General features: G+C 37.8%; 1 protein-coding gene across 8 annotated transcripts in view; it reads left to right on the top strand.

Annotated features, from left to right (window-relative positions):
- kif13a (kinesin family member 13A) overlaps positions 1-23,107 on the top strand; it is a 188,081-nt gene that overhangs the window by 135,115 nt on the left and 29,859 nt on the right. For 6 of the 8 annotated variants that reach the window (XM_052017038.1, XM_052017036.1, XM_052017040.1 and 3 more), the window contains 9 exons: positions 578-729; positions 1,447-1,579; positions 2,016-2,162; positions 3,528-3,560; positions 9,188-9,287; positions 11,319-11,445; positions 12,676-12,731; positions 14,830-14,954; positions 22,217-22,393. In XM_052017038.1, coding sequence (XP_051872998.1) covers positions 578-729; positions 1,447-1,579; positions 2,016-2,162; positions 3,528-3,560; positions 9,188-9,287; positions 11,319-11,445; positions 12,676-12,731; positions 14,830-14,954; positions 22,217-22,393 — 1,050 coding nt within the window. The remainder of the gene's footprint in view (positions 1-577; positions 730-1,446; positions 1,580-2,015; positions 2,163-3,527; positions 3,561-9,187; positions 9,288-11,318; positions 11,446-12,675; positions 12,732-14,829; positions 14,955-22,216; positions 22,394-23,107) is intronic. The other 2 variants (XM_052017039.1, XM_052017037.1) reach the window with 1 other exon arrangement.

The following is a 23,107-nucleotide window of genomic DNA, read 5'->3' as shown; positions in this document are numbered from 1 at the left end:
TGCATTAAGTCTGTATCCTTCTATGCCTTGCCCATTTAAGTGGATGTTTGTATGTGGTAATTGTATCTGATTCCATCACTTTGTCTGGCAGTGTCAGAGATATCAACCACTCTCTGTATATATAAAAGAAAATACCCCACAGGTCCCCTTCAAAACTCCTCTTACCTTAAAGCTATGCCCTCCCACTTTTGATACTCCTATCATGTGAACATATATTTTGACTTTCTATCTTATCTATGTCTCTCGTAATCTTATATACTTCTGTCAGGTCATCCCTCAATCTCCTTTGCTCCAGGGAAAACAAACCCAGCCTATCCAATCTCTCCCCATTGAACCTCCTCTACTCTCCAGCACAATCACCTCCTGTAGCCACATCCATCTGGTGTGGTGACCAGAACTGCATGTCGGATATGTATTTTGTTCTGCAATGGACGAAGCCAAAAGGCATTGTAATCACTGTTTTGTCACATGGATTATTAAAAGAATAACCTGGAAGACTGGATTGAAAACTGTAGTCTATTTCATTGCCTTGTTCTTAGTCATGAAGTAAGTGCTGTGTTTACATGCACCATTCCAGGATTTTGTGGTGCATGTTACGGAGGAATTTCTGGAGTTTATCTCTGAAGGAGCACTCGCTATTGAAGTCTGGGGCCATCGGTGTGCAGGTAATGGCAGGACTATGTGGGAAGTCGATGCACTGCAAGCAAAAACACGCACACTACGTGACAGGTACAGAGCAGCTTCCTGTGCATGATGCCCTAGATAATGGTCTTGGTTTTAATTTCTTTATTCTAAAATCTTAAGTTGTTCAATTATTCATTTATGTTTTATTATAGAAGGTGATATTGTCTTCCAATTTCGTATGTATACAAAATGCAGTTTCAAGCTGTACTCTTGGTGCTGGTTGATTCACTTAATATCTGAAATACTTGTTTTCTCTGTACTAAGTAAATGATGAGTTTTCAGTGCAGTAAATGGGGGAAACAATGCAAGTTTTGCATGGCTGTTTATTATGTCTCCTCACTGCACCAACCTATCATCCAATTAATGAATTCCTTGCGTAGTTTGCCTGTGGTTTCTTTCATTGTTTGTCATCATCCACGTTACAACTATGCTAAACTAGTTTCAAACATAGAAATTCAAGACCTTTCCAGTGCTGCCATTGTTTTTTTTTCTGTCAGAAGCAATCCTGTTGAGTTTCACTAATTTAGAGATATGAACAGTTTGGTTGAAAACAGTAGACTGTCAGTGCATCTCATTTTTAATATTTTGCTAATGTTCACAGCTTTGGGTAAAGACACATGAGGGGATATGGCATCCCACTGTTATTCAAGCCAGAGATGTTGATATAGGCTATGTGCAAAAGCTATGTTTTATCAGATTCTGTTGGTCAAGTAGCAATGCTTGGAACTCTTATCATATGTGGTTGGCTTTCTGTTGAAATAGGTGGAGTGAAGTCACACGTAGAATTGAGATGTGGATCTCAGTGCAGGAACTGAATGAAATGGGAGAATACACAGCAGTGGAGCTGACTCAGGCCAAGGATGTCAACACTGGGGGTGTCTTCCAGATTAGACAGGTACTTAGACTTTATAAGATATTGCTAATTGAGGAAAGGATTTATGTACTTCGTATGAGATCACATTGTAAGCTCCAATAAGTGAAAAGGTTAAATGCAAATGGCTTAAAACATTGACAGAAATTTGAGCAATTTATCCTTTATTTCCTAAGTATGATAATGATCTATGGATCTATAATAATTATCTATGATAATTGGTGCCATTTTTGTTTATTGCATCTTGTGAAGTAGTAATCCTGCAATGTATTACCACGTTAAAGACAGTATATAAATGTGAGTTGTTTGTGACATTCAATTATTTGAGAACTATTTTCATGCCTTTGTTTAGAGTTCTGTGGAGCTTTGCTTATGGTAGTCGGAATTCATCTTGTACTTTCATTACATGTCATATTCAGTTAAATTGAATTCCACTTTTTGTCTGTGCATTTTTGGTCAGGGCCAATCTCGTAGAATTGAGGTCATCGTTAAACCTGTCCAGCACTCAGGGACGTTGCCACTTATGGTGGAGGCTATATTGTCTGTTTCCATAGGATGCATTTCTGCCAGATCCACTAAACTGCAGAGACCCTTGGATAGTTATCAGGTAAGGGACTTGCTTAAAGTTAAGGGATCTTACACAGCTGGCTTACTGAGACCATGTTATGAACCTGAATTTTGATAATTTTTGTCGACAAATTGAAATATCTGGTGGTAAAACCTGAATAGCAAAAGAAATATGAATAATGCTCTGGGGGGGGAGAAAAACAAAAATAAGTTCATGTGTTATATTGCTTGCAGAGGGGATTAAAAGTCATTTTTCAAAAAAAAAAGGTGATTCTTGATGTGCAACAACATCCACAAGGATTCCTTTCATGGAGTTTGTGTTTATTGGCATGACTTGTAGTGCTATGTCTGTGCTAATCGATGCTGAAACTACTTTGTAAAATATGTGAAAGTTGTGGTGTAATATCCCTGTTTCCTGGAAGATACTTCAATTGCCAAACCTCTAAAGCATCCTCAAACAGTGCACCTCAGTCTCCAGAACTAGTCCAATTTTAATGAAATCTGCAGAAGTGCCAGCTGACCCAAAATAAAACAACGCTGGAACTTCAGCTGCATGCAAAATCACTGAGATAGTGAGAGAAGATGATTCACTCTCCTTTCTAATGGTTTTTCTCCCTCTTGGTATAAGGTTATATGTGATTCAGGATATATTGTTTTAGTGAGTCAATTAGATTGGATACTTGAATGTCATTGTTAATGGTTTGCTTTCAGATTTCCACCAAATGATTTTTTTTTTAAAATGAAGAGTTGATTGTTTAAAATTATCCTTGTATATTAATTTTTTGGAAGGGTGCTCACTTTGCATTGAAAGTAGCTTATGTTTCTTTAATTAGATGGCAATATTTTTGTGGGCTTTTTTTCTAAATCCTTTTGAAGTCAGAAAAATTTTCATGGTTAATTGCACTGAGTTCCATTGGTTTTGATGAATTCATTCATTGTCAAAGTTTAGTTGAAAACTGTTTTCTAAATTTCAGGAATTTCCTTAAGGGAACTATTAGTGCATGTAATGGGTTAGAGGAAATCCTGGTCATGATTCCCAGGGTTATCTTATTTAAACTAGACCATAAAACTGACTTTCACAGTTTTATTTTACAGCTCAGGAATAACTAATGCTCTTTGCATTATAACAAAATGTAATGTGAATTAATACCCTGTGAAAAGAGTTTCCATTAATTTGTTTACAATCCATCCAAATCTTGTCTCAGGTTACTACCGTTCAATTAATTTTTTGCTGTGTCAAGTGTGAATTTTTTCCTTTGAGTTTATTCCTTTCGATGTTTGCATAATTTTGATTAATCCAAAATAATCTGTACTTATTACAAATCATGTAAAACTTAAGTGATAAAGTAGTGTTTTGAAATGTTTCCATGAAGGTGTCTTTACTAAGTTTATTTTCTCCTGCCAGAAAGAGGAGGAGGAGGATATGGATAGTTACCAGGTATTGTTGCTACTATAAGCTATATGGCATGAAGCACAACATTGGCCAGCATCAGCAACTGACTCGCAACTTATGCAATGGAGATGGAAAAATTAGGTTTTAACATGTATTGTGTGCACTTTCTAAACATTCATGTTTTAATACCCAGCTATAATTGTCTAAGATGCAATAAATGTTGCATAGCACTGGAAATTAATGTTTCTTCTAATCATGCTTGACTTAACATTATGATAATTGTTTGAAGCTATTTAAAATGAGATTGTTATTTGTTACTAGAATCAGAACCTTTAAGTGGCACGGTTGATACGTGCGAGACAAAAGTTAATCCTTGCGTAGGGTGACTAATGGCAAACAATATTGATTTGTAGAAAGCTGAAGTAAATGCATGGGAATGAAGTTGGTGTGGGTCCATGCAGAATCATGTGTTATTAGGTTCAAATTCCATTTTCCACCTTCATGGTGATCACAGATACAAGAAATTTATGCTGTGTTTTCTTGCAGCCAGTGCGTCTATGACAGTTCGCCAACTTGTCACTTCAGTAATTTAGAATGCTGCTTCAAGTTTTGACAACATTTTGTTGTTTTCTTCCCAGACTGTTTTACAACCCAGTCAGGTATTGAAGTCCCATTTCATTGTCCTGTATGACATCTTTTGGAAATTGGCATGGTAGAAGTCATCTATCCATCAGATCATTAAGCAAAGCATCTTATAATTCAACATTTATAATATTTCAGTAATTAAGGAAATGGACAAGTGACTTCTTTTTCCCCACGTCCTTCTAGTTCAGTACAGTCTGAGGTTATGTGGAAGTTATGCCTGTGTGAAAAACAAAACAAACATTAATCTGCAACTCAGTTTGAAGAATTGATCAGGATTTTAACTAAACTTGTTAATTCATGTATGCAAAAAGTGGTTTGATTTTAGAAAGCATATATATATAATATTTCGCTGTTCCGTTGAATGCTAATAATATATAGGAAAAATGTTGAATCCTCCTTTCCAAATTCTGATCATGGCAAATTTTTTTTTGATCAAGAAATTAATTGACTTATTTCAGCTCCCATGTTATTTGTTGAAAGTCAGAGTTGCTGGAATCCAAAGAACAATCATTGCTACAGACCAACAATTGCTGAGAACTTTTAGTCATTTTATTTCTACAGATCAATCATAGCAATGACCATGGCGGCTGTAAGGATCGTCAGGGATCAGTGATGCATTAATGCCTCGCCTGCCTATACTCGGTTTTATAATATAAAAAGACATTAAATCCTACAATCCTATTTTTTTCATGACTCTGGTATCACATTTTTGGAAGAATTTTTCTCTAGACCTAAATGAAACTGATCCTTGAAAGCAACTTGGTCATTGTGAAGTTGTTCTTTGTTGTAATCATTTGATTGAGGCCAATGAGCACCAACCATCCCAAAATAAAAAGGGGTGGTGTTAACAATTCTTATTAATGTTAACAATTCCCACAAACAAACCACCCCAGTCCATAAAACAGTGAGCACCTGACACTAGGGACAATGGATAATGATCTTTAAAGGACCTCTGGCAGATTATCTTCCCTCTTGTTAGACTACAAACGTGGAGCAAATTAAAATGCCTCTGCTATTATCTTGTTGAGAGAGTTCATTCTACATGGACAAGCAATGGCTACGAGGCCTTGAACAAAGTCTCAATTCTATACACGAACAGACATTTCATCCCATTGGAGACATAATCATTGCCACAACTGTGCAATGTCATACTTGGTCGCATAAGTAAAGTGTAATGTATATGGTAGTGGTTAAATTCAGAAGGGAGCCAATTATTTAAACTAATTCTCACATAAAGTGAAATTGTCCTGAAGTAACAATGCCCATATTGGGACATACAGGAGGAAGACTTTATCCAAATTATTTTGCAAATGTTTTAACATTGCCAGCCCAATTCTTAATGATACTGGGGCCGGTATCTAACAGCACTAGAGTCATAGAATTATACACCATGGAAACAGGCCCTTTAGCCCAACTGGTTCGTGCCGACCAAGATGCCCCATCCAAGCTAGTCCCATTTGTTAGCGTTTGGCCCATAACCTTCTAAACCTTTCCAATCCATGTACTTGTCCAACTATCCTTCAAAAGTTGTTGTTATTGCCTGCTTCAACCACTTCCTCTGGCAGCTCATTTGACATAGATACTACCCTTCGTGTTTAAAACAAAATTGCCCCTCAGGTTCCTATTAAATCTTACCCCCTCACCTTAAACCTATGCCCTCTAGTTCTTGATTCCCCAACCCTAGGAAAAAGACTGACTGCATTCACCCAATCTATGCCCCTCATGATTTTATGCACCTCTATAAGATCACCTCTCAATCTGCTATGCTCTAAGGAATAAAGTCCTAGCCTGTCCAACCCCTCCCTGTACCTCTGTCCCTCAAGTCCTGGCAACATGCTTGTAAATCTTTTCTGCACTCTTTCTAGCTTAATAGCATCTTTTCCATGGCAGGGTGACCAAAACTGAACACAGTACTCTAAGTACAGCCTCACCAGCATCCTGTACAACTGCACCATGACCTCCCAACGTTTATACTCAATGCCCTAACTTATGAAGGCCAGCGTGCCAAAAGCCGCCTTCACCACCCTTTATTCCTGTGACTCCACTTTCAGTGAACCATGTACTAGTACTCCAAGGTCCCTCTGTTCTGTAACATTCCCCAGGGCCCTGCCATTCACTGTGAAAATCCTACCTGGATTTGACTTTCCAAAATGCAACACCTCACACTTATCCAAATTAAACTCCATTTGTCATTCCTCGGCCCACTTTCTCAGCTGATCAAGATCCCCCTGTAATTTTTGATAACCTTCTTCCTTGTCAACTATACCACCTATTTTAGGGTCATCTGCAAACTTACTAACTATGCCTGTACATTCTTATCCAAATTGTTGATATAAATGACAAACAACAAAGGGCCCAACAAGGACCCCCGAGGCACACCACTGGTCACGGGCCCCCAGCCCGAGAAACAACCTTCCACCATCACCCTCTGCTTTCTATCATCAAGCCAATTGTGTATCCAATTAGCCAGCTGTCCCTAGATTCCATGCAATCTAACATTACAGAGCAGTCTACCACGTGGAACCTTATCCAAGGGCTTACTGAAGTCCATATAAACCATATCTATCGCCCTGCCCTCATCAGCTTGGTCACGTCATCAAAAACTCAACCAAGTTCATAAGACATGATCCCCAATGCACAAAGCCATGCTGACTATCCCTGTCTTTCCAGATGTACGTATCTCTTATCCCTCAGAATCCTCTCTAGTGACTTCACTACCACAGATGTTAGACTTGTTGGTCTATAGTTCCCAGGTTTTCCTTTGCCATCCTTCTTAAATAAAGGCAAACGTTTGCTACCTGCCAGTCTAATGGCATCTCATCTGTGGCTAAAGATGATGCAAACATCTCAGCCAGGGTTCCTGCAATTTCTTTTCTACCCTTTCACATTGTTCTTGGATATACATGGACAGGCCCTGGAGATTTGATTGCCTTCAAAACCTTTTAAGACACCCAGCATCTCCTCTACTGTAATACGGACTATCCCCAAGACCTCCCCATTTACTTTTCCTGGTTCTGAAGCACTAACAAGAGTTTATCAACAAGCAAACTTCATTCAGAGTTTACTGTGAAGACAGGTTTGCATTAATGATACATTGACATAATTCCTTATCCCTTATTTGCCACCTTGGACATAACATTGAAGTAAATCTGTACACAGTAACTTAAAGTTAGATTTACTTAAGAAAATTATAAAAATTGTAAATTAGGAGAAATGAAGATTGAAAACAAGAAGGGGTTTCTTCTATGGAAATGGGGCTATTTTCCTCCAACATCTTATAAATAAGTCTTGGTAAATACAGTTCTCAGCTATAAATCTAAGAATTAGATTTATTAGATTTAGATCTATTAAATCTAAGAATGTGATTCCAGTAGTTTGACCAGTATTTGAGTTATGAGAAGCTACAAACAAAAAGAGAATTTGGCTTAATAATTTTAGCCATTAAATCTCTGATATTCTTCCAAATTAAAAGGAAATGTTCTGAAAGGTAGATTAAGTTGTACAGGAGTGGTTGCAGCTTGATTTAAGTTTAGCCTGGAATAATGGCTACCTTCCATTTTCTGTTTGTTTGAGGTAACGCTAAAAAGATTTTTCTTTTTTCTTTAAGAAAAATGCAGGTAGAAAAAGATTTGCTCCATCTCCATTTTACCTATATGTATTGAAGCAGGGTTCGAAATACTACATTAGGGGTAAAAAAGCTATTGGAATGAAAAAATGAACTTTTTAAACTGTACCAAAGTATGAAAATTAATCCAATTGGTGATGCATACTCACTTAATTGACAAAAGAGTGCCCCCTCTCCTAATAATGGCCCAGCACAAGTATGTTTCCATATTGAATTTTGAAGTATTTGTAAAGGAAGGTTTCATATTATTGTTTTTGAAAAAAACAAAATTATTTAGTACCTTACCATTTACAGGATGCAAATGTAAATTTTATTTTTGTTGATCATGTTTATAAAACAAAAATGATCTCTTTGATTTCCTTGAGAATATTGCATGAATCTAATTGCACTTGAAAATAGCAAATCAAGTTACTACAAATGGTGATCATTGAGTATTTCGATTCCTGCATTTACTAACATTTTGAAGGGCTTCCTCTATGCTACTTGCAACAATAATGAGCATTAAACTGCTGATACTATAAGTTCCATGCCAAAGCATGAATGCATGAAACCACTGCATGGGGTATTTGAAAGCAAATGAACGTTCATGTAAAGAGCCGTATCCATTTCTTAACCATTACAAAATCAAACCTCAGTTGAACTTCTGTTATCAAATATATTGGTGAACTAAAGGCTCAACAGCAAATATCTTCAACACTACAGTGCCACTGTACAGTTCTACAATTGTTACAAATTTGTTTATTTTCCAAGTTACTTTCATAAAGTTATATTTGATCATATATAGTACATTGTTCCACTGATACCTTTGTTGTCAAATGTATGAAACTATTTGGAACTGAAGCATACAGACCTGCAAGTTAGCTTCAGTACCCAACTGCAGTGAATTTGCAGATTTCACAGAGAAGATTGTAATTGGTCTTGGGGCTACTGATTTGGGGAGATAACAAAAATTGGTCATGATTCCCAGGGTTGATGCTTATCAACTGACCTCGACTGGGATGTGCATATGTGACTGCCTATGTTGTGGATAAGGTTGGGTTTCTCAGTTATCTCCATAGTCACATAACAAGCAGGTATTCACCAATTTTGTAATGAATTCATGCCTTCTGAACTTGGGTGCAGAACTCTGAATAAGGTAGTGTTTCATGATTGATATGAGGGAATCTGTTTTATTGAATCTATTATAATAATGAAATTACAGGCATGAATGAAAAGTGACACTGGATGTAAATTGGGAATGTTTTAGGTGGAAAGTTCATCCAGCATTCTGGGAAAGCAAAGCAAAGCTTCCTTTAACTTGTAAAACTGTTCAGTGGCACCACACTTGATGTATTTTATAATGTTCTCTTCGGAAATATGAACACTCATAGCGGTTTATATCTTAATCCTTGTAATTGTTCAGGAGGAAGATTTGAATGAAGTGCGAGAGAGATGGTCTGATGCATTGATGAAGCGTCGAGAATATTTAGATGAACAAATTCAGAAAATAATCAACAAGCAAGGTATGTGGACTTCAATCAATAATGGTACGAACAGACAAACATCAGATAAAGGAGCAAGAGTAAACCAGGCCCTGCTTTGATTAATAGCTGATGTGCTCCCTCAACTCCACTTGCCTTCTCAATCTTAATTCCTTTCCAATCAAAAAGAAACGTCCATCCCAACCTGAATATCCTGGACACTGATACATCCAAAGCCCTCTGCAATAAATAATTTCAGAGAATTCTCTGTATAGAATCTTTTCAGTCCTAAACAGCTATCCACTTATCCAAAGATGATCTGCTTAGATTTAGGGTCTTCAGCCAGCAAAAGTGCCTTCTCCATATGAAATTTGTCAAGCCTTTTCAAAATTTTGTATACCTCAATGAAATCTCATTCTTCGAAACGCCAAAATGACAACCACCTATTGGGAATCAATCTTATGATTCAGTGCTTCCCTGCCTTTTAAGGCATATATATTCTTCCTTTGATAAGGAAACCAGAATAACAGTTGTGAGCTCATCAATCTCCTGTACAATTGCAGAACAACCTTGTAACTCTTTACTTAAACCTCTTTGCAATTGAGACCAACGTAACATTTCTTTGCCTCCTGTATTTGCATGTTATCTTCATAGTGTATAAGAAAACACATTTACTGTACCTCTAAATACCAGCATTTATTCGTTGCTTATCACTCAAAAAAGATAGTTCGTGTTTCTGCTCTTTCTGGCAAAATAAAGTAACCTTGTACATCTCAACTGCACTTTTATCTGCTGTCACCTTGTCCACATATTACTCCTGTTAGTACATCTTTACAGATGCTCAACATCCACCTTGCTGTATATTCCCACCCAGCCTGATGTGGCCAGCACATATGGATAAAATGCACATGATCCCTAACTCATTAATATACATTGTACATCGCTGAGGTCCCTTGCCAGTCTGAAATTGGTCCAATTATTGCTATTGTTATTTTTTTCTTAGAGATTCTCTTTCTGTGTTAATTATTTGCATCTCTTCAAAAGACGTCAATGCAACAAATGTCACATACCTTTTTGCAAAACTATGCTTACATTGTAAAATCAGGTTCTGATTTTCTAAATACTTCATTGAGGTTTCCTTAGTGGATTTTGGCATTTTCCTGGCAACTGGTGTCAAACTAACTAGTCCTTTGTCCTTAATTTCTTTCATAGTGGTATTGCATTTACTTCCTTCCATCCTGCTACGATCCTTTCAGAACTGAGCAATTTTAGAAGATTGCCATTAATGCCTTGACTATTTCTGCAGCCATCCCTTCTAAAATTGAAGAACATAAAATATCACATCCATGTGATGATAAATCAGCTTTTAGTCCCACTAACTTCCCTATTTTGTTACTACTTTAAGTCTTTCATGCTGATCAGAACATTGTTTCCCCCATTAGTTCTGGTATCCTTCTGTAGAGGCAGAAATTTAAAAAAAAATTGAAGCTACTTTCCTATTTTCTATTATAATTTTCCTATTTCTGCATCTAGGGGATCCTTGTTTACTTGCTGCCTTTTCTATTTCTTAGTTTTTACAATCAGTTTAGGATATTCAATTTTTTTGCCTTTTTTTTCATTTTTCATTTGTGATTTCCAAAACATTTCCAATCCTCTAATTTACTCTTCAGCAACTTTATAAGCCTGCTGTTAACCTAATATCATCCTTATTTTAGGATTCATTCTTGGATGATTGAATACTTTGTTTAGAATTTTTATTTCTCAATATCCATTCATCAAGTATTATGAAATAGTTTAATTGTTGGCCATCCAGCATTGGACCTTTTTTCATCTTTATAAAACCAACTCGGCCAATTCAACACTCTTTTAAATGATTCTAATTGGCTTTATGCAAGTCCATTTTAGACGAAAGTAACTCAATTTCCAGTACACAACACCGATTTTGTTAAAGATGTAACAGATGTTGTCTACCACAGCATTAGCACTTCAAAGGTTTGGGTATGCTGAATTTTGTGGAACTATTCTATTTTTGAAAAAAAAATTACTGACTTTGACTTGTGCTCCTCCATGCAGAAAAAACAGAAGATGATGTAGAGAGAGAAGCGAGGCTGGTGGAGCAGTGGGTGGGGCTCACTGAGGAGAGGAATGCTGTGCTTGTTCCTGCCCCAGGCAGTGGAATTCCAGGAGCCCCAGCAGACTGGTCAGTACAACTCCTGCTTCAAATCATTGACTTGTTTTGAAGCTACTTGTAAGTCTTTATAGAGAGAATACCTTTCTTTTTATGAATGGTCCATCATAATCAACTGTGTTCACATATTTGCTTGAAAACCTACAATAAGCTGCTTCCAAATGAAGTTATCCTAACACGATGTTGTAGTCTCAAACATCATTACAATTGTCAGTCTCTGTATACCAAAATCTAGATTACATAAATATTTTAAATTATTCTGAACATGACAGGTTCCAGTGTTTTTCCCCCAACTAATTTCTTGCAAAATCTAGATTTTAAACATCATTAAATGCTGTCAAATGTTTTCAGAGATTTTGCTCCCCTTGCCTCAACAAATTTTACCTTTGCATTCAAATCTCTTCATTCCATATAGTATTTGTTCCAAGTGAGCAATATGACAGTTCATTATGACCTGCTCCTCAAGTGTTCTTAAACACTGCTGATTAACAAGTACATCTCCAGAAGATGCAACATGCAACACATAATTGACTACATACTTTAACTATAATTTCTGGAGAACTTTGCTGATTCTGAGTCTCTTCTGTTGGTCTTGGCAAGACTTAAAATTTATCATCATGGTGCACTAATTGAAAGTACAAGCGCATGTTCTCACATTCCCATAATGATATACCCCATTCTCCTGACCTCTTACTTGCCAATAGTGTCAGAATGAACATATGTTTGGAATTCTCCATCTGCTGGAAGTGAAACAAGAGAATGTTTCTAGTGGACTTCAGGTATGGATTAATTAGAACATCACTCATTTCCTGATCTTTACCAGTGAATTGAAGAACAATTTTCTGATGCAGCTTGTGAGTAGGTTATCAGCTTTGGGATACTGGATGATTTGGAAATTTCTGAGACAATAGAGTAGTGATCAAGAAGTTTTCAAAATTTTACATTTTTCATTTCAAGATAAACCACTAAAACCTGTCAAGATCAGAACAGTTTAAAATGTTTGTATTCTAAATGTTGGTATTCAAGCTAACCATTGTAATGGAGATGTTTGAGACCATATCATGTTAAGATAACTTAATTTGAAAGTGGCTTATTGTAGCTTCTCAAGCAAATATATGAACACAGTTGATCGTGATTGACCATTCATTTTGGGGAGAATAAACTTTCCCCTTTCGCTGCATATGTAGAAGTTAAATCTTGACCTGTACTTTTCTTTTTACTCTGAGTAAGTGTATTTTTCAGGATATCGCCTCCAGGAATGGAAGCTCATATCCCAGTACTCTTCCTTGATTTAAATGGTGAGTAATTACTATTATTTTTGTCAAAGGTTCAGTATAAAAAAAGCAATTTCAATATTTAAAAAAAAAAGCAATTCCAGATGGATTTAACTTAGTTGGGAAGTACCAGTTTTATTTAGTTGCAAACGGATCTGTAGAGGCTAAATTAGAATACATGATTGACAGGTAAATCTGTAATTGAACAATTGGCAGCATTTGGAAAGAAAATGGATGTGCATATATCATGGCACATTCTAACCTGGGCGAATGGTAAGGCAACCAAAAATACAATGCCTTGGATGGATGGCAAAAAAGATATAGAGTGACATGAAGCCTGTCATGTCTGTCAGGTTGCTAAAGTGGGAATCAAGCCAAATGTAAATTAAAGATCAGAAAGGAAGTTAAGTAAATAAAAATGTGGAGTCGAATGATAATATGAAAATAGACTGCCAGAAAATATAAAAGAAAATCAGAAAAGGATTCTGTAGGCCTATAAATAATAAAAACAGGTACTACGATTATAAACTAAAAAGATCTTTGCATGGAGGCGTAACTGAGTACTTTGTATCTGTCTTTCCCAAGGAAGTCTTGCCAAAGTCACAGTAAAATAGGGATATAGTTGAGAACAGGATAGGCTAAAATTTGATAAAGGGGAGCTACTAGAAAGTTGGATATACTTGGGTATGTGAGTCAGGCTATCATTGAGGGAATTAAGGATCCAAATTGTGAAGAATCTTCCATCCCACTTTACGACTGAAGGATTTCAAACATTGGGCCCTTCTTCAAAGAAAAGTTGTGAAGATAAACCCAAGCAATGAAGGGTTTAATTGGATCTCAATGTCCAGGAAATTGCCAGAAACAAAATGAGTAATTATTTGGACAGGTATGCATTGCATTGCGAATTGAAGAAAAATCAGCATGAATTTGTTAAAGATAAATTGCACATGTCAAATGTAATTATTTTTTCTGAGCTATCAGGGTTGATGATGTGTATATGATCTTTCAAAATGCATTTGATGAAGTGCCACATAATACAATTGACCATGGAACTGTAGTTGATTTGAATAAAAGGGGCATTGACAGCATGAATATGAAGCAGAGAGCCATGGTGATGCTTTATTTAAATCTTGACTTATAAAAAGGGAGCTGGGCAGATACTTTAGGGAGACACACGAGAGGCTCATGTGGATTGAACCATGGAATTGGACTGACTGAATTGCTATTGTAGAGAGCTGGAGCAGGATGGATGGATCAATGAGTGCCTGCCTCCCTTGCTGGGACAATAATGATTTTTATTCTGAGACCCAGCTGAGGAAAGTGCTGAGCAAAACCAGGCAAATTCTCCATGAACGGTGAAGTAGATCTTCTCCCGCCACCTGCTCCAGATTGCTTTGAATAATGCAGGTGGAAGTTGAAGACCAATATCATTCTCGCTGTGGCAACAAATTTAGTGAAAATGAGGTGCTGATGTATATAATTTATCCTCTACGAGATTTCAATGAAAAGTTATGTCCTCATATTTTTGTTCATAAATGTCGGCAGCAATACTTGGTCATTGTTCTTAATAATAGGTTGTTTCTCCTTTTATCTAAGGTCAATTTCATCCAAAATTAAGCTTAGATCTTTTAGGTATTTGGAGCCTTAATGTGACAGGATGTCCCAACACACTTCATGATTGTTCTCAGTAAAAGAAGTGTGATAGCATGTAACGGAAGGAAATATCAGGACAACCTGACCAAAAGCTTGGTTAAGGAGCTAAATTTTAAGGAGCAACTGAAAAGAAGGTGGAATGCTTGGAGAGGATATTCCAGAGTTTAGAGTTAGGACAGTTGAAAACACAACCGCCAGGGTTGGAGCAGTTAAGATCAGGGATTCCAGAAATGGAGCAACATGGAGAGTCTCATTGTCTTGTTAAGGGCTTGAAGAACTTCAGCAAGTGCAGGAGTGATCGCTGAATGAGGCAGAAGTTGAGATCCAGGCAGCGGGACATGTAGAGATACAAAATATTGGACTGTTTTGTAAAAGCTGGTTGTTAATCTCGATGGCCAGGCAGAAGTAGATTATGGTTGCTTTGGAGGTTTCTTTGGTCTTTCATTCGTTCCTATTTGTTTTTTTGAAGCTGATGACCTCCGTGCAAATGAACAGCTGACAGGTCCCCATGCACCAGGAGTGAATTCCATCTTACCAAAGGAACATGGCAGCCAATTCTTTTATTTGCCTATTATCAAGCACAGTGAAGATGAGGTACAGAACCCCGTCAATTTACATTTCTAGCTCATCTAGAATTCTGGTGCTTATGTACCCCTGTATCTTCCATATCTAACATTTAATACAATTCATTAACTTTATTTAAGCATCATTGATTTATCCATAGAAATTGTGAAAAGTATCAAAGCCAATACTGTTCAGCCATTTAATATCATATTTATATATTTAATTCATTATAAATTTATTATATTAAATATTTTGTATCTATTAAAATATATTTATACGTGTGTTATAACTGTTTCAGCCATAATTTTAATGCTTCATGTGGTATTCTATTTCCTGATCTGCCTAGTACTGGAACTGGATAAGTACTCAAAAGGAAAATAAAATGCAGGTGTGAGCAGTGGGGTGGGATAGTTCTTGCATATAACCAGTATGTAGTCAAAGAGCAGAAGGCTGCAGCCTTTCTGTGAAAATGAGAACTGACCTCTTTTGCTAATTGAAATCACCCTGGAAATTTTCTGCAGATCAAAACAATGCAATTTGCTTTGAATCTTACACCGGATGTGTAAATCATATTAGTATAAAAGCAGTACCGTTAGTCAAGTTCCTTATTTATAAGCCACATTGAGTGCTCTATAATTTAGTAATGTGGCTTCCTGTGTATTAGGGAAATCAAATGCAGATTGGGTGATCGTTTTGTGGATCACCTGGGCTGAGTCCACAGGAGTGACCCTGAGCTTCCTGTTGCCGGCCACTTCAACTCCCCTTCCCACTCCATTCTTTCTTCTCTTGTCTCTGGCCTCCTAAATTGTTACAATGAAGCCCAACATGCTTTGGAGGGACAACATCTCATCTTTTGTCTGGGCACATTGCAGCCTGCAGGACTGATATTGAATTCTCCAACCTTAGATAATTTACGCTTTTTTTCTGTTCGTATCAGGACTGCCCATTTTTTGCTTACTTTTTCTTTAATTTGTATGTTCTGGACAGCTGGACATTAGACAGACAAAGGTGCTTAACTGCCCCTCAATGGTTATATTATTTCACCGATTACAGAAATTCCTGTTCCACCCATTGCCCTCCCCTGCCTTCTCTCCTCCCTAGACTAACTAGTTTTCCTGCCTTCTCAGTTCTGCTGAAGGGTTTTTGACCTGAAGCATTAGCTGTTTCTATTTGCATAAATGCTCCCTGACCGGAGTTTTTACAGCATTTTCTGTTTTTATTTCAGATTTCCAGCAACTGTATTTTTTATTGATTTTCATTTACAGTGATGTAGTAACATGGTTAGAACCAGTTTCTTAAGTGTTTAACCATTTATGAACATAACATAAAGCTTTTTGTTTTAACTAAAATGACTGAAGAAATGGTTTAATCCAGTGCCAGTGTTCAGTAAGTAGTTCTTGCGAATGTAACAATGTAGCATGTAGTTACCTAAATATAGTGCAACAAGCAATGTGCTGGGGGTACTCAGCAGGAACTCATGCTGGGTTTCCTGCATGGAAACTGATGCAGGGTTTCGACCCTAAACATCAACAATTCCTCTCCTCCCACATATGTTGCTCGACTCAGAGTTCTTCCAGCAGATTGTTTGTTGCTGCGGATTCCAGCATCTGCCCTCTCTTGTGTCTCTACCTGAATATAGTGTCAGATGGATTGGTGCAGCTGTTGACATCTGGAATCACTTTCTGGGGGAACAATTTTTCCTAATTGAGATGGAACAAGATGTCGAGAATATCTCTGTGGTCACACTCTTGTCTCTGAGTCAGAGTATAGATTTAAATCCCCTTTCAGGAACTTGACTAAATCCAGTCTTGCTCCAATGTAGACCTGTGAGTGTGGTGTGGTTTCAGTCTGACTCCGGTGTAGACCTGTGAGTATGGTGTGGTTTCAGAGCAACCTGTTCTGCCATGTAGTACCTCTCAGACCATGTGCAATTGAGACAAAATTACCACCACATTGTACCATTGACAACATTCGGCACTTTCGTTGGCGTGTAATGCCAGAAGGGTGTTAGAGAAAAGCAGGTTCCTTTCGGTTTACCCCACCATAGGCTGCCTTGTGAGAAAATTTGTGCAGCATCACACACTGCTTATAAGTGCTTTTATTAAGGTTAAATTATTTTAAAACCCTGGATTCAATCTCTCCCTTTCTGAATTGCAGTTACTTTGCCTTCCAGCTTTGAGTAAATTTGAATACTAATTCCAGCCTGCTATCCACCCAGCTCCACACCTACGAGTTCTTGCTCATTTCCTTTCTTTCCATGTATCCAGTCCTTTTCCTCTCTCCCATTTCATTATGTTACTCTATCAGCCTGCAGCTGGCATTTTTCTGCCCCATCTCCACAGTTTACTCTGATGCTCCTTTTGTCTTCCCAGTTCTATCTGATGCTCTTCACTCCCTAATGTTACCCCCCTCCTCTCGATTCACACTGGTTTGCACCCATCTACAATTCACATTGGAACTCAATATTCTTTCTTGTTCAAGGAGTCTGTCTTTTTCACTTCTTAGCCCTGAGGTACCTGCCCTAGTTGCTGCTCCAAGCTTTGATTTTTTTCCATGTACTGTGGGAGAAAGTTTGTGATGTTATACGAATTATTATTTTTAGGAAGTTCTAACTGCATCCACGTAATGCTCCAGAGAAAGAGAATAGCATCGGATAGGAGTCACTAAGTGGTGAGGAACAGATTTGGGCTATTGATAATGCAGTGGCTATATTTCATTTACTTTTAATAAGGTCATCTCTAATTTTCCTAATCTTCAGTGAGTAAAGACCCAACCTGCTCAAGCTCTTCAACATTTCAAATAAGACAACATTTTCACACCAGGAATCAACCCAGTGAACTTTCTCCAAAGTATCTCCCTCTTTTTAAAAAAAAGACCCAAGCTCTGAGCAGTACTGCAGATGTGAACTCACCAACTGTTGCAACAACACTTTGCTATTTTTATGTGCTGCAATGTTCTGGCTGCCTGAAGCATATCCACTGACTATGTTAGGCTAGAATATCTAGTTAACTCGTCTATTCACTTTTCGTGTATGAAAAAAGGTACTGTAATACAAGTTGCATATCTAAATGTGCTGTGATATTCAGCAACACAGAACTTCAGAACTCAGTACCATTCCTAATTTTGACTTCCATCCAGATCTAAATGTCCTGCTGCTTTCTGCACCTGTTCACTCTATTACCGTACTTGAGCCCCAACTAATGCAGAGCAGTTTGTGAATTAAGTCTTACTGTCAGATGCCTGCAGGTCAATGCCAAACTGCTGGCATTAACCCCCATATGAAGAAGCCCTGAAGTTGCAGACAAATTTTGCGTGATGAATCTGTTGCTGGACTGTGCATGGTGTCCAGCAGTGGAACAAAAACTTGCTGCGACTTCCCAGGAGAACCTACTCACAATGACCATGCATCAGGTTAGACCAGTTGCAGCATCCCACATTCATCTCAGATGTGAGAAGTGAGGTCTTAAGGCAAATTGCATTTTAAAAAAAAGTTTACAGTATATTTTTAGTTGTTCCTTAAGATGATTTTTATTGTAATTGTTCAATTTTCAAACTTATTAATTTCATAAAGTTTTTGAGTACTTCTGAATGTCGGGGATAATTCATAAAACAATGGAAATGCTTGACAACATTAGCAGACAGCAAGGCTAGGGGTGGAGTTTTGCTCTCTGTCACTGCCGTTCTCAGCAGATGTGCTGCCCCAACCTTGTGACCTGATTATGTTGCACGAGACTCTGGCACCACATGGGGCCTCAGCAATGGATCCCAGGTTGCTCTTTAGCCAGTAAGTTAGGCCTTTGAAAGCTGAACCAGGTAAATTCAGGGAGAAAGGGGATTCAAGTGACAGTTGCTGGTTAAAGAACAGACTTGGTAAAAATCCAGGCCATGCATCTGGCATTCTTGCGTCTTACATAATATCTTTTTCCATGCCCAATCATACCAGTTCTTCCTATAACTTGTTTAGGAACCTATTGAATTATTTTACTATTTCCTTCCTCTCCCCTCTCAGCCTTTATTTTTTTTTGCTTCTCCATTTAACTACTTTTGTATCATTAGCCCTGGATCTAGCATCTGCTTCTATTTTCAAGGACCCTTATAATAGAATGAGGCCTTGCTTAACCTAGAGCTAATCTCCAGTGAATACCTCAATCTTCAGAAGGGATTGCCATTATATAATTTGATATTTTCACTAATCATTTACTTCATAGGTTAATTTCTGTCTTTGCCTTCTCAACTGCTTATTTCTCTATTCAATCAAAGGCTTTCAGGTTTTGCTGCATCACATTCATTACTTTGTGGAAATCTGTCTCATGACAACTCTGCTTCCTGTTTATTTTCTCTTTCTCATCACACATCTCTGCTATGTATTTTTCTGTTTCATAATTCAAATAATTACACAGCATGGCAAAATCATTGCTCTACTTACTCGTATTTTCATGTTCCTTCCTGATTTAGGATTTCATTCAGACCTTCAAGCTATGTGTTGCTGCAACTGTTGGCGAGACCACATCTGGATTCACAAGAGACTGCAGATGCTGGACTCTGGAGCAAAAAACAAACTGCTTTAGGAACTCAGCAGATGAGGCAGCATCTGTGGAGGGAAATGGACAGTGGACATTTCGGGTCCAGATGAAGTGTCTTGATCTGAAATGTTGACTGTCCATTTCCTTCCACAGATGCTGCCCGACCCACTGAGTTCCTCCAGCAGTTCGTTTATTTGCTCCTCATTTGGAGTATTGCTTATAGCTTGTGTGTGTTTTTTTTTTTGAAGGATTTACTTGCACTAGAGGCACTTCAGAGAAAGTTCTTTAGTAATCTCATTTAGCCATCTACTTCCTTGTAGTGTTCCCTCCCACATGCCCATTAACCCAACCATAATTCCTATCTATACTCAAGGTAATTTACAGAAACCACTTAACCTGTCAACCCACACATCTTTTAGGTGTGGAAGGAAACCGGAGCACCTGGGGAAAACCATGCAGTGACAGGGAGAATGTCCAAAATCCACATACAAAAGCTGCCGAGGTTAGGGTTAAACCCAGGTCGCTAGAGATGTGAAGCAGCAGTTTTAACTGCTGAGCCATTGTGCCACCTTCATTCATCGGTAATTGGTTTATTATTGTCACATGTAACGAGATACAATGAAAAGCTTTTGCTTGCATGCCATCCAGACAGATTATTCCATACGTAAGAACATCTCAGTAGTAGAAAAGGAAAAAAAAACAGAATGCAGGATATCATGTTACAGTTACAGAAAAAGTGCAGTGCGGGTAGACAACTAAAGTGCAAGGGCCATGACAAGGTAGACTGAGAGATCAACAGTTCATCTTTATCATATAAGAGGTCTGTTTAAGAGTCTTATAACAGCAGAGTAGAAGCTGTCCTTGAGTCTGTGGTACGTATTCTCAAGCTATTGTTTCTTCTGCCTGATGGAAAGGGGGAGAAGACAGAATGACCAGGGTGGGAGAGGTCCTTGATTATGCTGGCTGTTTTCCTGAGGCAGTGGAAGTGTGGACAGAATCAATGGAGGGGAGTTTTTTTTTGTAATTCATCCAATGAAACTTCCTTCCTAAACCAGTTTAACACTAAAATGTTCAAAGGTGCTTGATAAGACTGCTACCAGAAAAAAATTGGCGCAGCTGCCAAAAATGGAGTGATGAAAATTTGGAATGTGCAAGAATTGGAGGAATCTGGTTGTAGGATCAGAGAAGGTGATTGGAATGAAGCCTTGGAGGGATTTTAAAACTCATCTTTTAGAACCAACCAAGAGTTAATCTCCAGTAAATATCTCAATTTTCAGAAGGTATTACTCTTCCATAATCTGATATTTTCAATAATTATTTACTTCATAGTTCATTCCTGTCTCCGCCTCCTCAAACTGCTTATTAACCACAATAATATAGATAAGCATATTGTCAAGAGAGGAAAAGTAGTTCCATTGCATGAATTGATTAGTATCTTCATTGAGCATGTTAGTTTATGAGCACCTTACTTCAAGGAAAATGATATTGCAGTACTACACTAATTCTTGTTTAATGAGCTGAGTCCAGCAGGCTAGAGCTGGCTGCCCTCTGACATTTATTCCACAGAGAAACAGGAGAACTCGTTTAAAAAAGCCACACATACCAGTGGGTCATTTGATGGGTACTTGCTCTACAGATTATGTGCTTGAAATTGCTGCACAGTGCCAAGGTGGAAAATGCTCTATTTCACAGCACAAGCATCCCTTGCCCTGGTAGATACCTATTCCATTTTTATCAAAAGAGAAGGAACTGGTTTGAAAGAAATTTCTTGATGGAGTATAGAGGAGGGGTATCAGTAATTAAGTATTTGAGTAGTGGGCACATAGATGAGAGAATTTTAGGCTCCATACACCAAACCTTTTCTACAATCTCTATAAATGTCACTACCTGGTGAGAGTGCCAGACTGAAGAATCACCCTTCAAGCTGTAGAGACAGACATTTATAATTTAAGAACCATTTGCTGAATGCAAAACACAGATGAAGCCATTGGTATTGAGTATCAGATTATCCTGCTGTTCAATACCTTGCTGGTTCAATTATCAAAAAGAGTCTGAAATATTTACTGTGCTACTGTGTAGCAAAGAGTGACATTATTGACAAAACTCCATCTGACAGTACATTTAAAATGAAAAGTAAAGTAAAAGTGAGTGGGGGAAGAAAACTTTTGGTGTAAGGAATTTTAAAATTAAAAAAGTGATCTCATTTTATACCCCATGACATGTTCAGTATCTAATGGTTTATGAAGTATTTTTTCCCCATTTCCACAAACTGCTATAAAGTGTTAGGATGGTATCAGTGATAAGGTCTGTGAGCATGCACTGTTGAAGCTGAATGTCTAGTTTAATTCTGAAAGCTGATCAGAAAGTGATGGAACTAAAAAAAAAATCAATAGCAGTATAGTGTTGCTATGTGCTTGGCTGATGCAAATTATTTTTGACATCCTTGTCAGTGTGTCCAGGACTTTCATTGGAGCTCACAGAGTGGATCTCAGTGCTTACATAATTGGCAGCTGATGTATGTCACATCAACAACTTCCCAAGGGGAAGAGGAAAGGGAAAATAAATGAATACATTTTACTGAGCTCATTTTCTCTGAGTAAAGAATCCAAGAGCACAGTAAAACTTTTTTTTTCCTTACTTCACAATAATTATTGCAATAAAATGCATGTCCTATATGTGATGATATTTAACTGCAAAAGTACTGGTAGCTTTAATGTAGAAACTTAAGAATATGTTATAAACTAGGAAATTTTCTCTTCTGGCCTCTAGGTCTCCGCTGTTGCTTCCTGGGACTCGTCGGTCCATGATTCAATATATTTGAACAAAGTTACCAGCCAGAATGAACGCATCTATTTGATTGTAAAGGTTACAGTGCAGCTCAGCCATCCAGCTGCTGTGGAGTTGGTGTTACGTAAACGTATAGCCGTCAATGTTTACAATAAGCAGGTATGAAGTTATTGATGTAAATGAACAAAAAAATCTGATATTTTCCAGGGAAGCAAAGGAAAACTGCAACATCACCTCCAATAATTCCCCTTCCTCCCAATGAACTTTAGCAGGGAATCTAGCTCGTACCCCACCACTTTGACCCGCAGGGAGGAAAAAGCATCCATGTGAAATATTAAGCTTTCCTTTATTAATGACGTACATATTTATGAGAGACACAGTTATGACGATTTGCCTTGTTAAATAGCAGCAAACAATAATGTGCTGTGGAAAGTCATGGATCAACATCTGTCTATCTTGTTTGAACAAACAGTTGCCACATTTTAGATTGCATCCATACTAAAACTGGTTTGATTTGAAAAGGGTGCTGCAGGTCTGCTGTTAGTGCATTCAGAATCCAAAACCAGTGCGTGTTTGGTAGTAGAGTGGAAAGAAATAGTAGATTTATTCTAGCCTGGTTCATTCTTCACAAGTTTGCTGCCAGTCCTATGCCTTAGCTATTTTGTACTGAACCTCAGGTGTATTTTTGTAAATATTTGAACTTGGGATTTGTGCATTCCTGGTTAGTCCATATTTATTACCATCCTTTGCATAGTGAGGGTAGGATAGTGGCAGATCTTTTCCTTGCACACTGCTCTCTTGTTGCACAGATGTTAGGTAGGAAATTCAGGGGGTGCTGAGGGAAGGGGTAGAAGTCCAAATCACTTATTGGTG

Source organism: Pristis pectinata, chromosome 5, assembly GCF_009764475.1.
Source record: "Pristis pectinata isolate sPriPec2 chromosome 5, sPriPec2.1.pri, whole genome shotgun sequence".
Taxonomy (NCBI): Eukaryota; Metazoa; Chordata; class Chondrichthyes; order Rhinopristiformes; family Pristidae; genus Pristis; species Pristis pectinata.
This window is presented reverse-complemented; position numbering and strand designations above follow the sequence as displayed.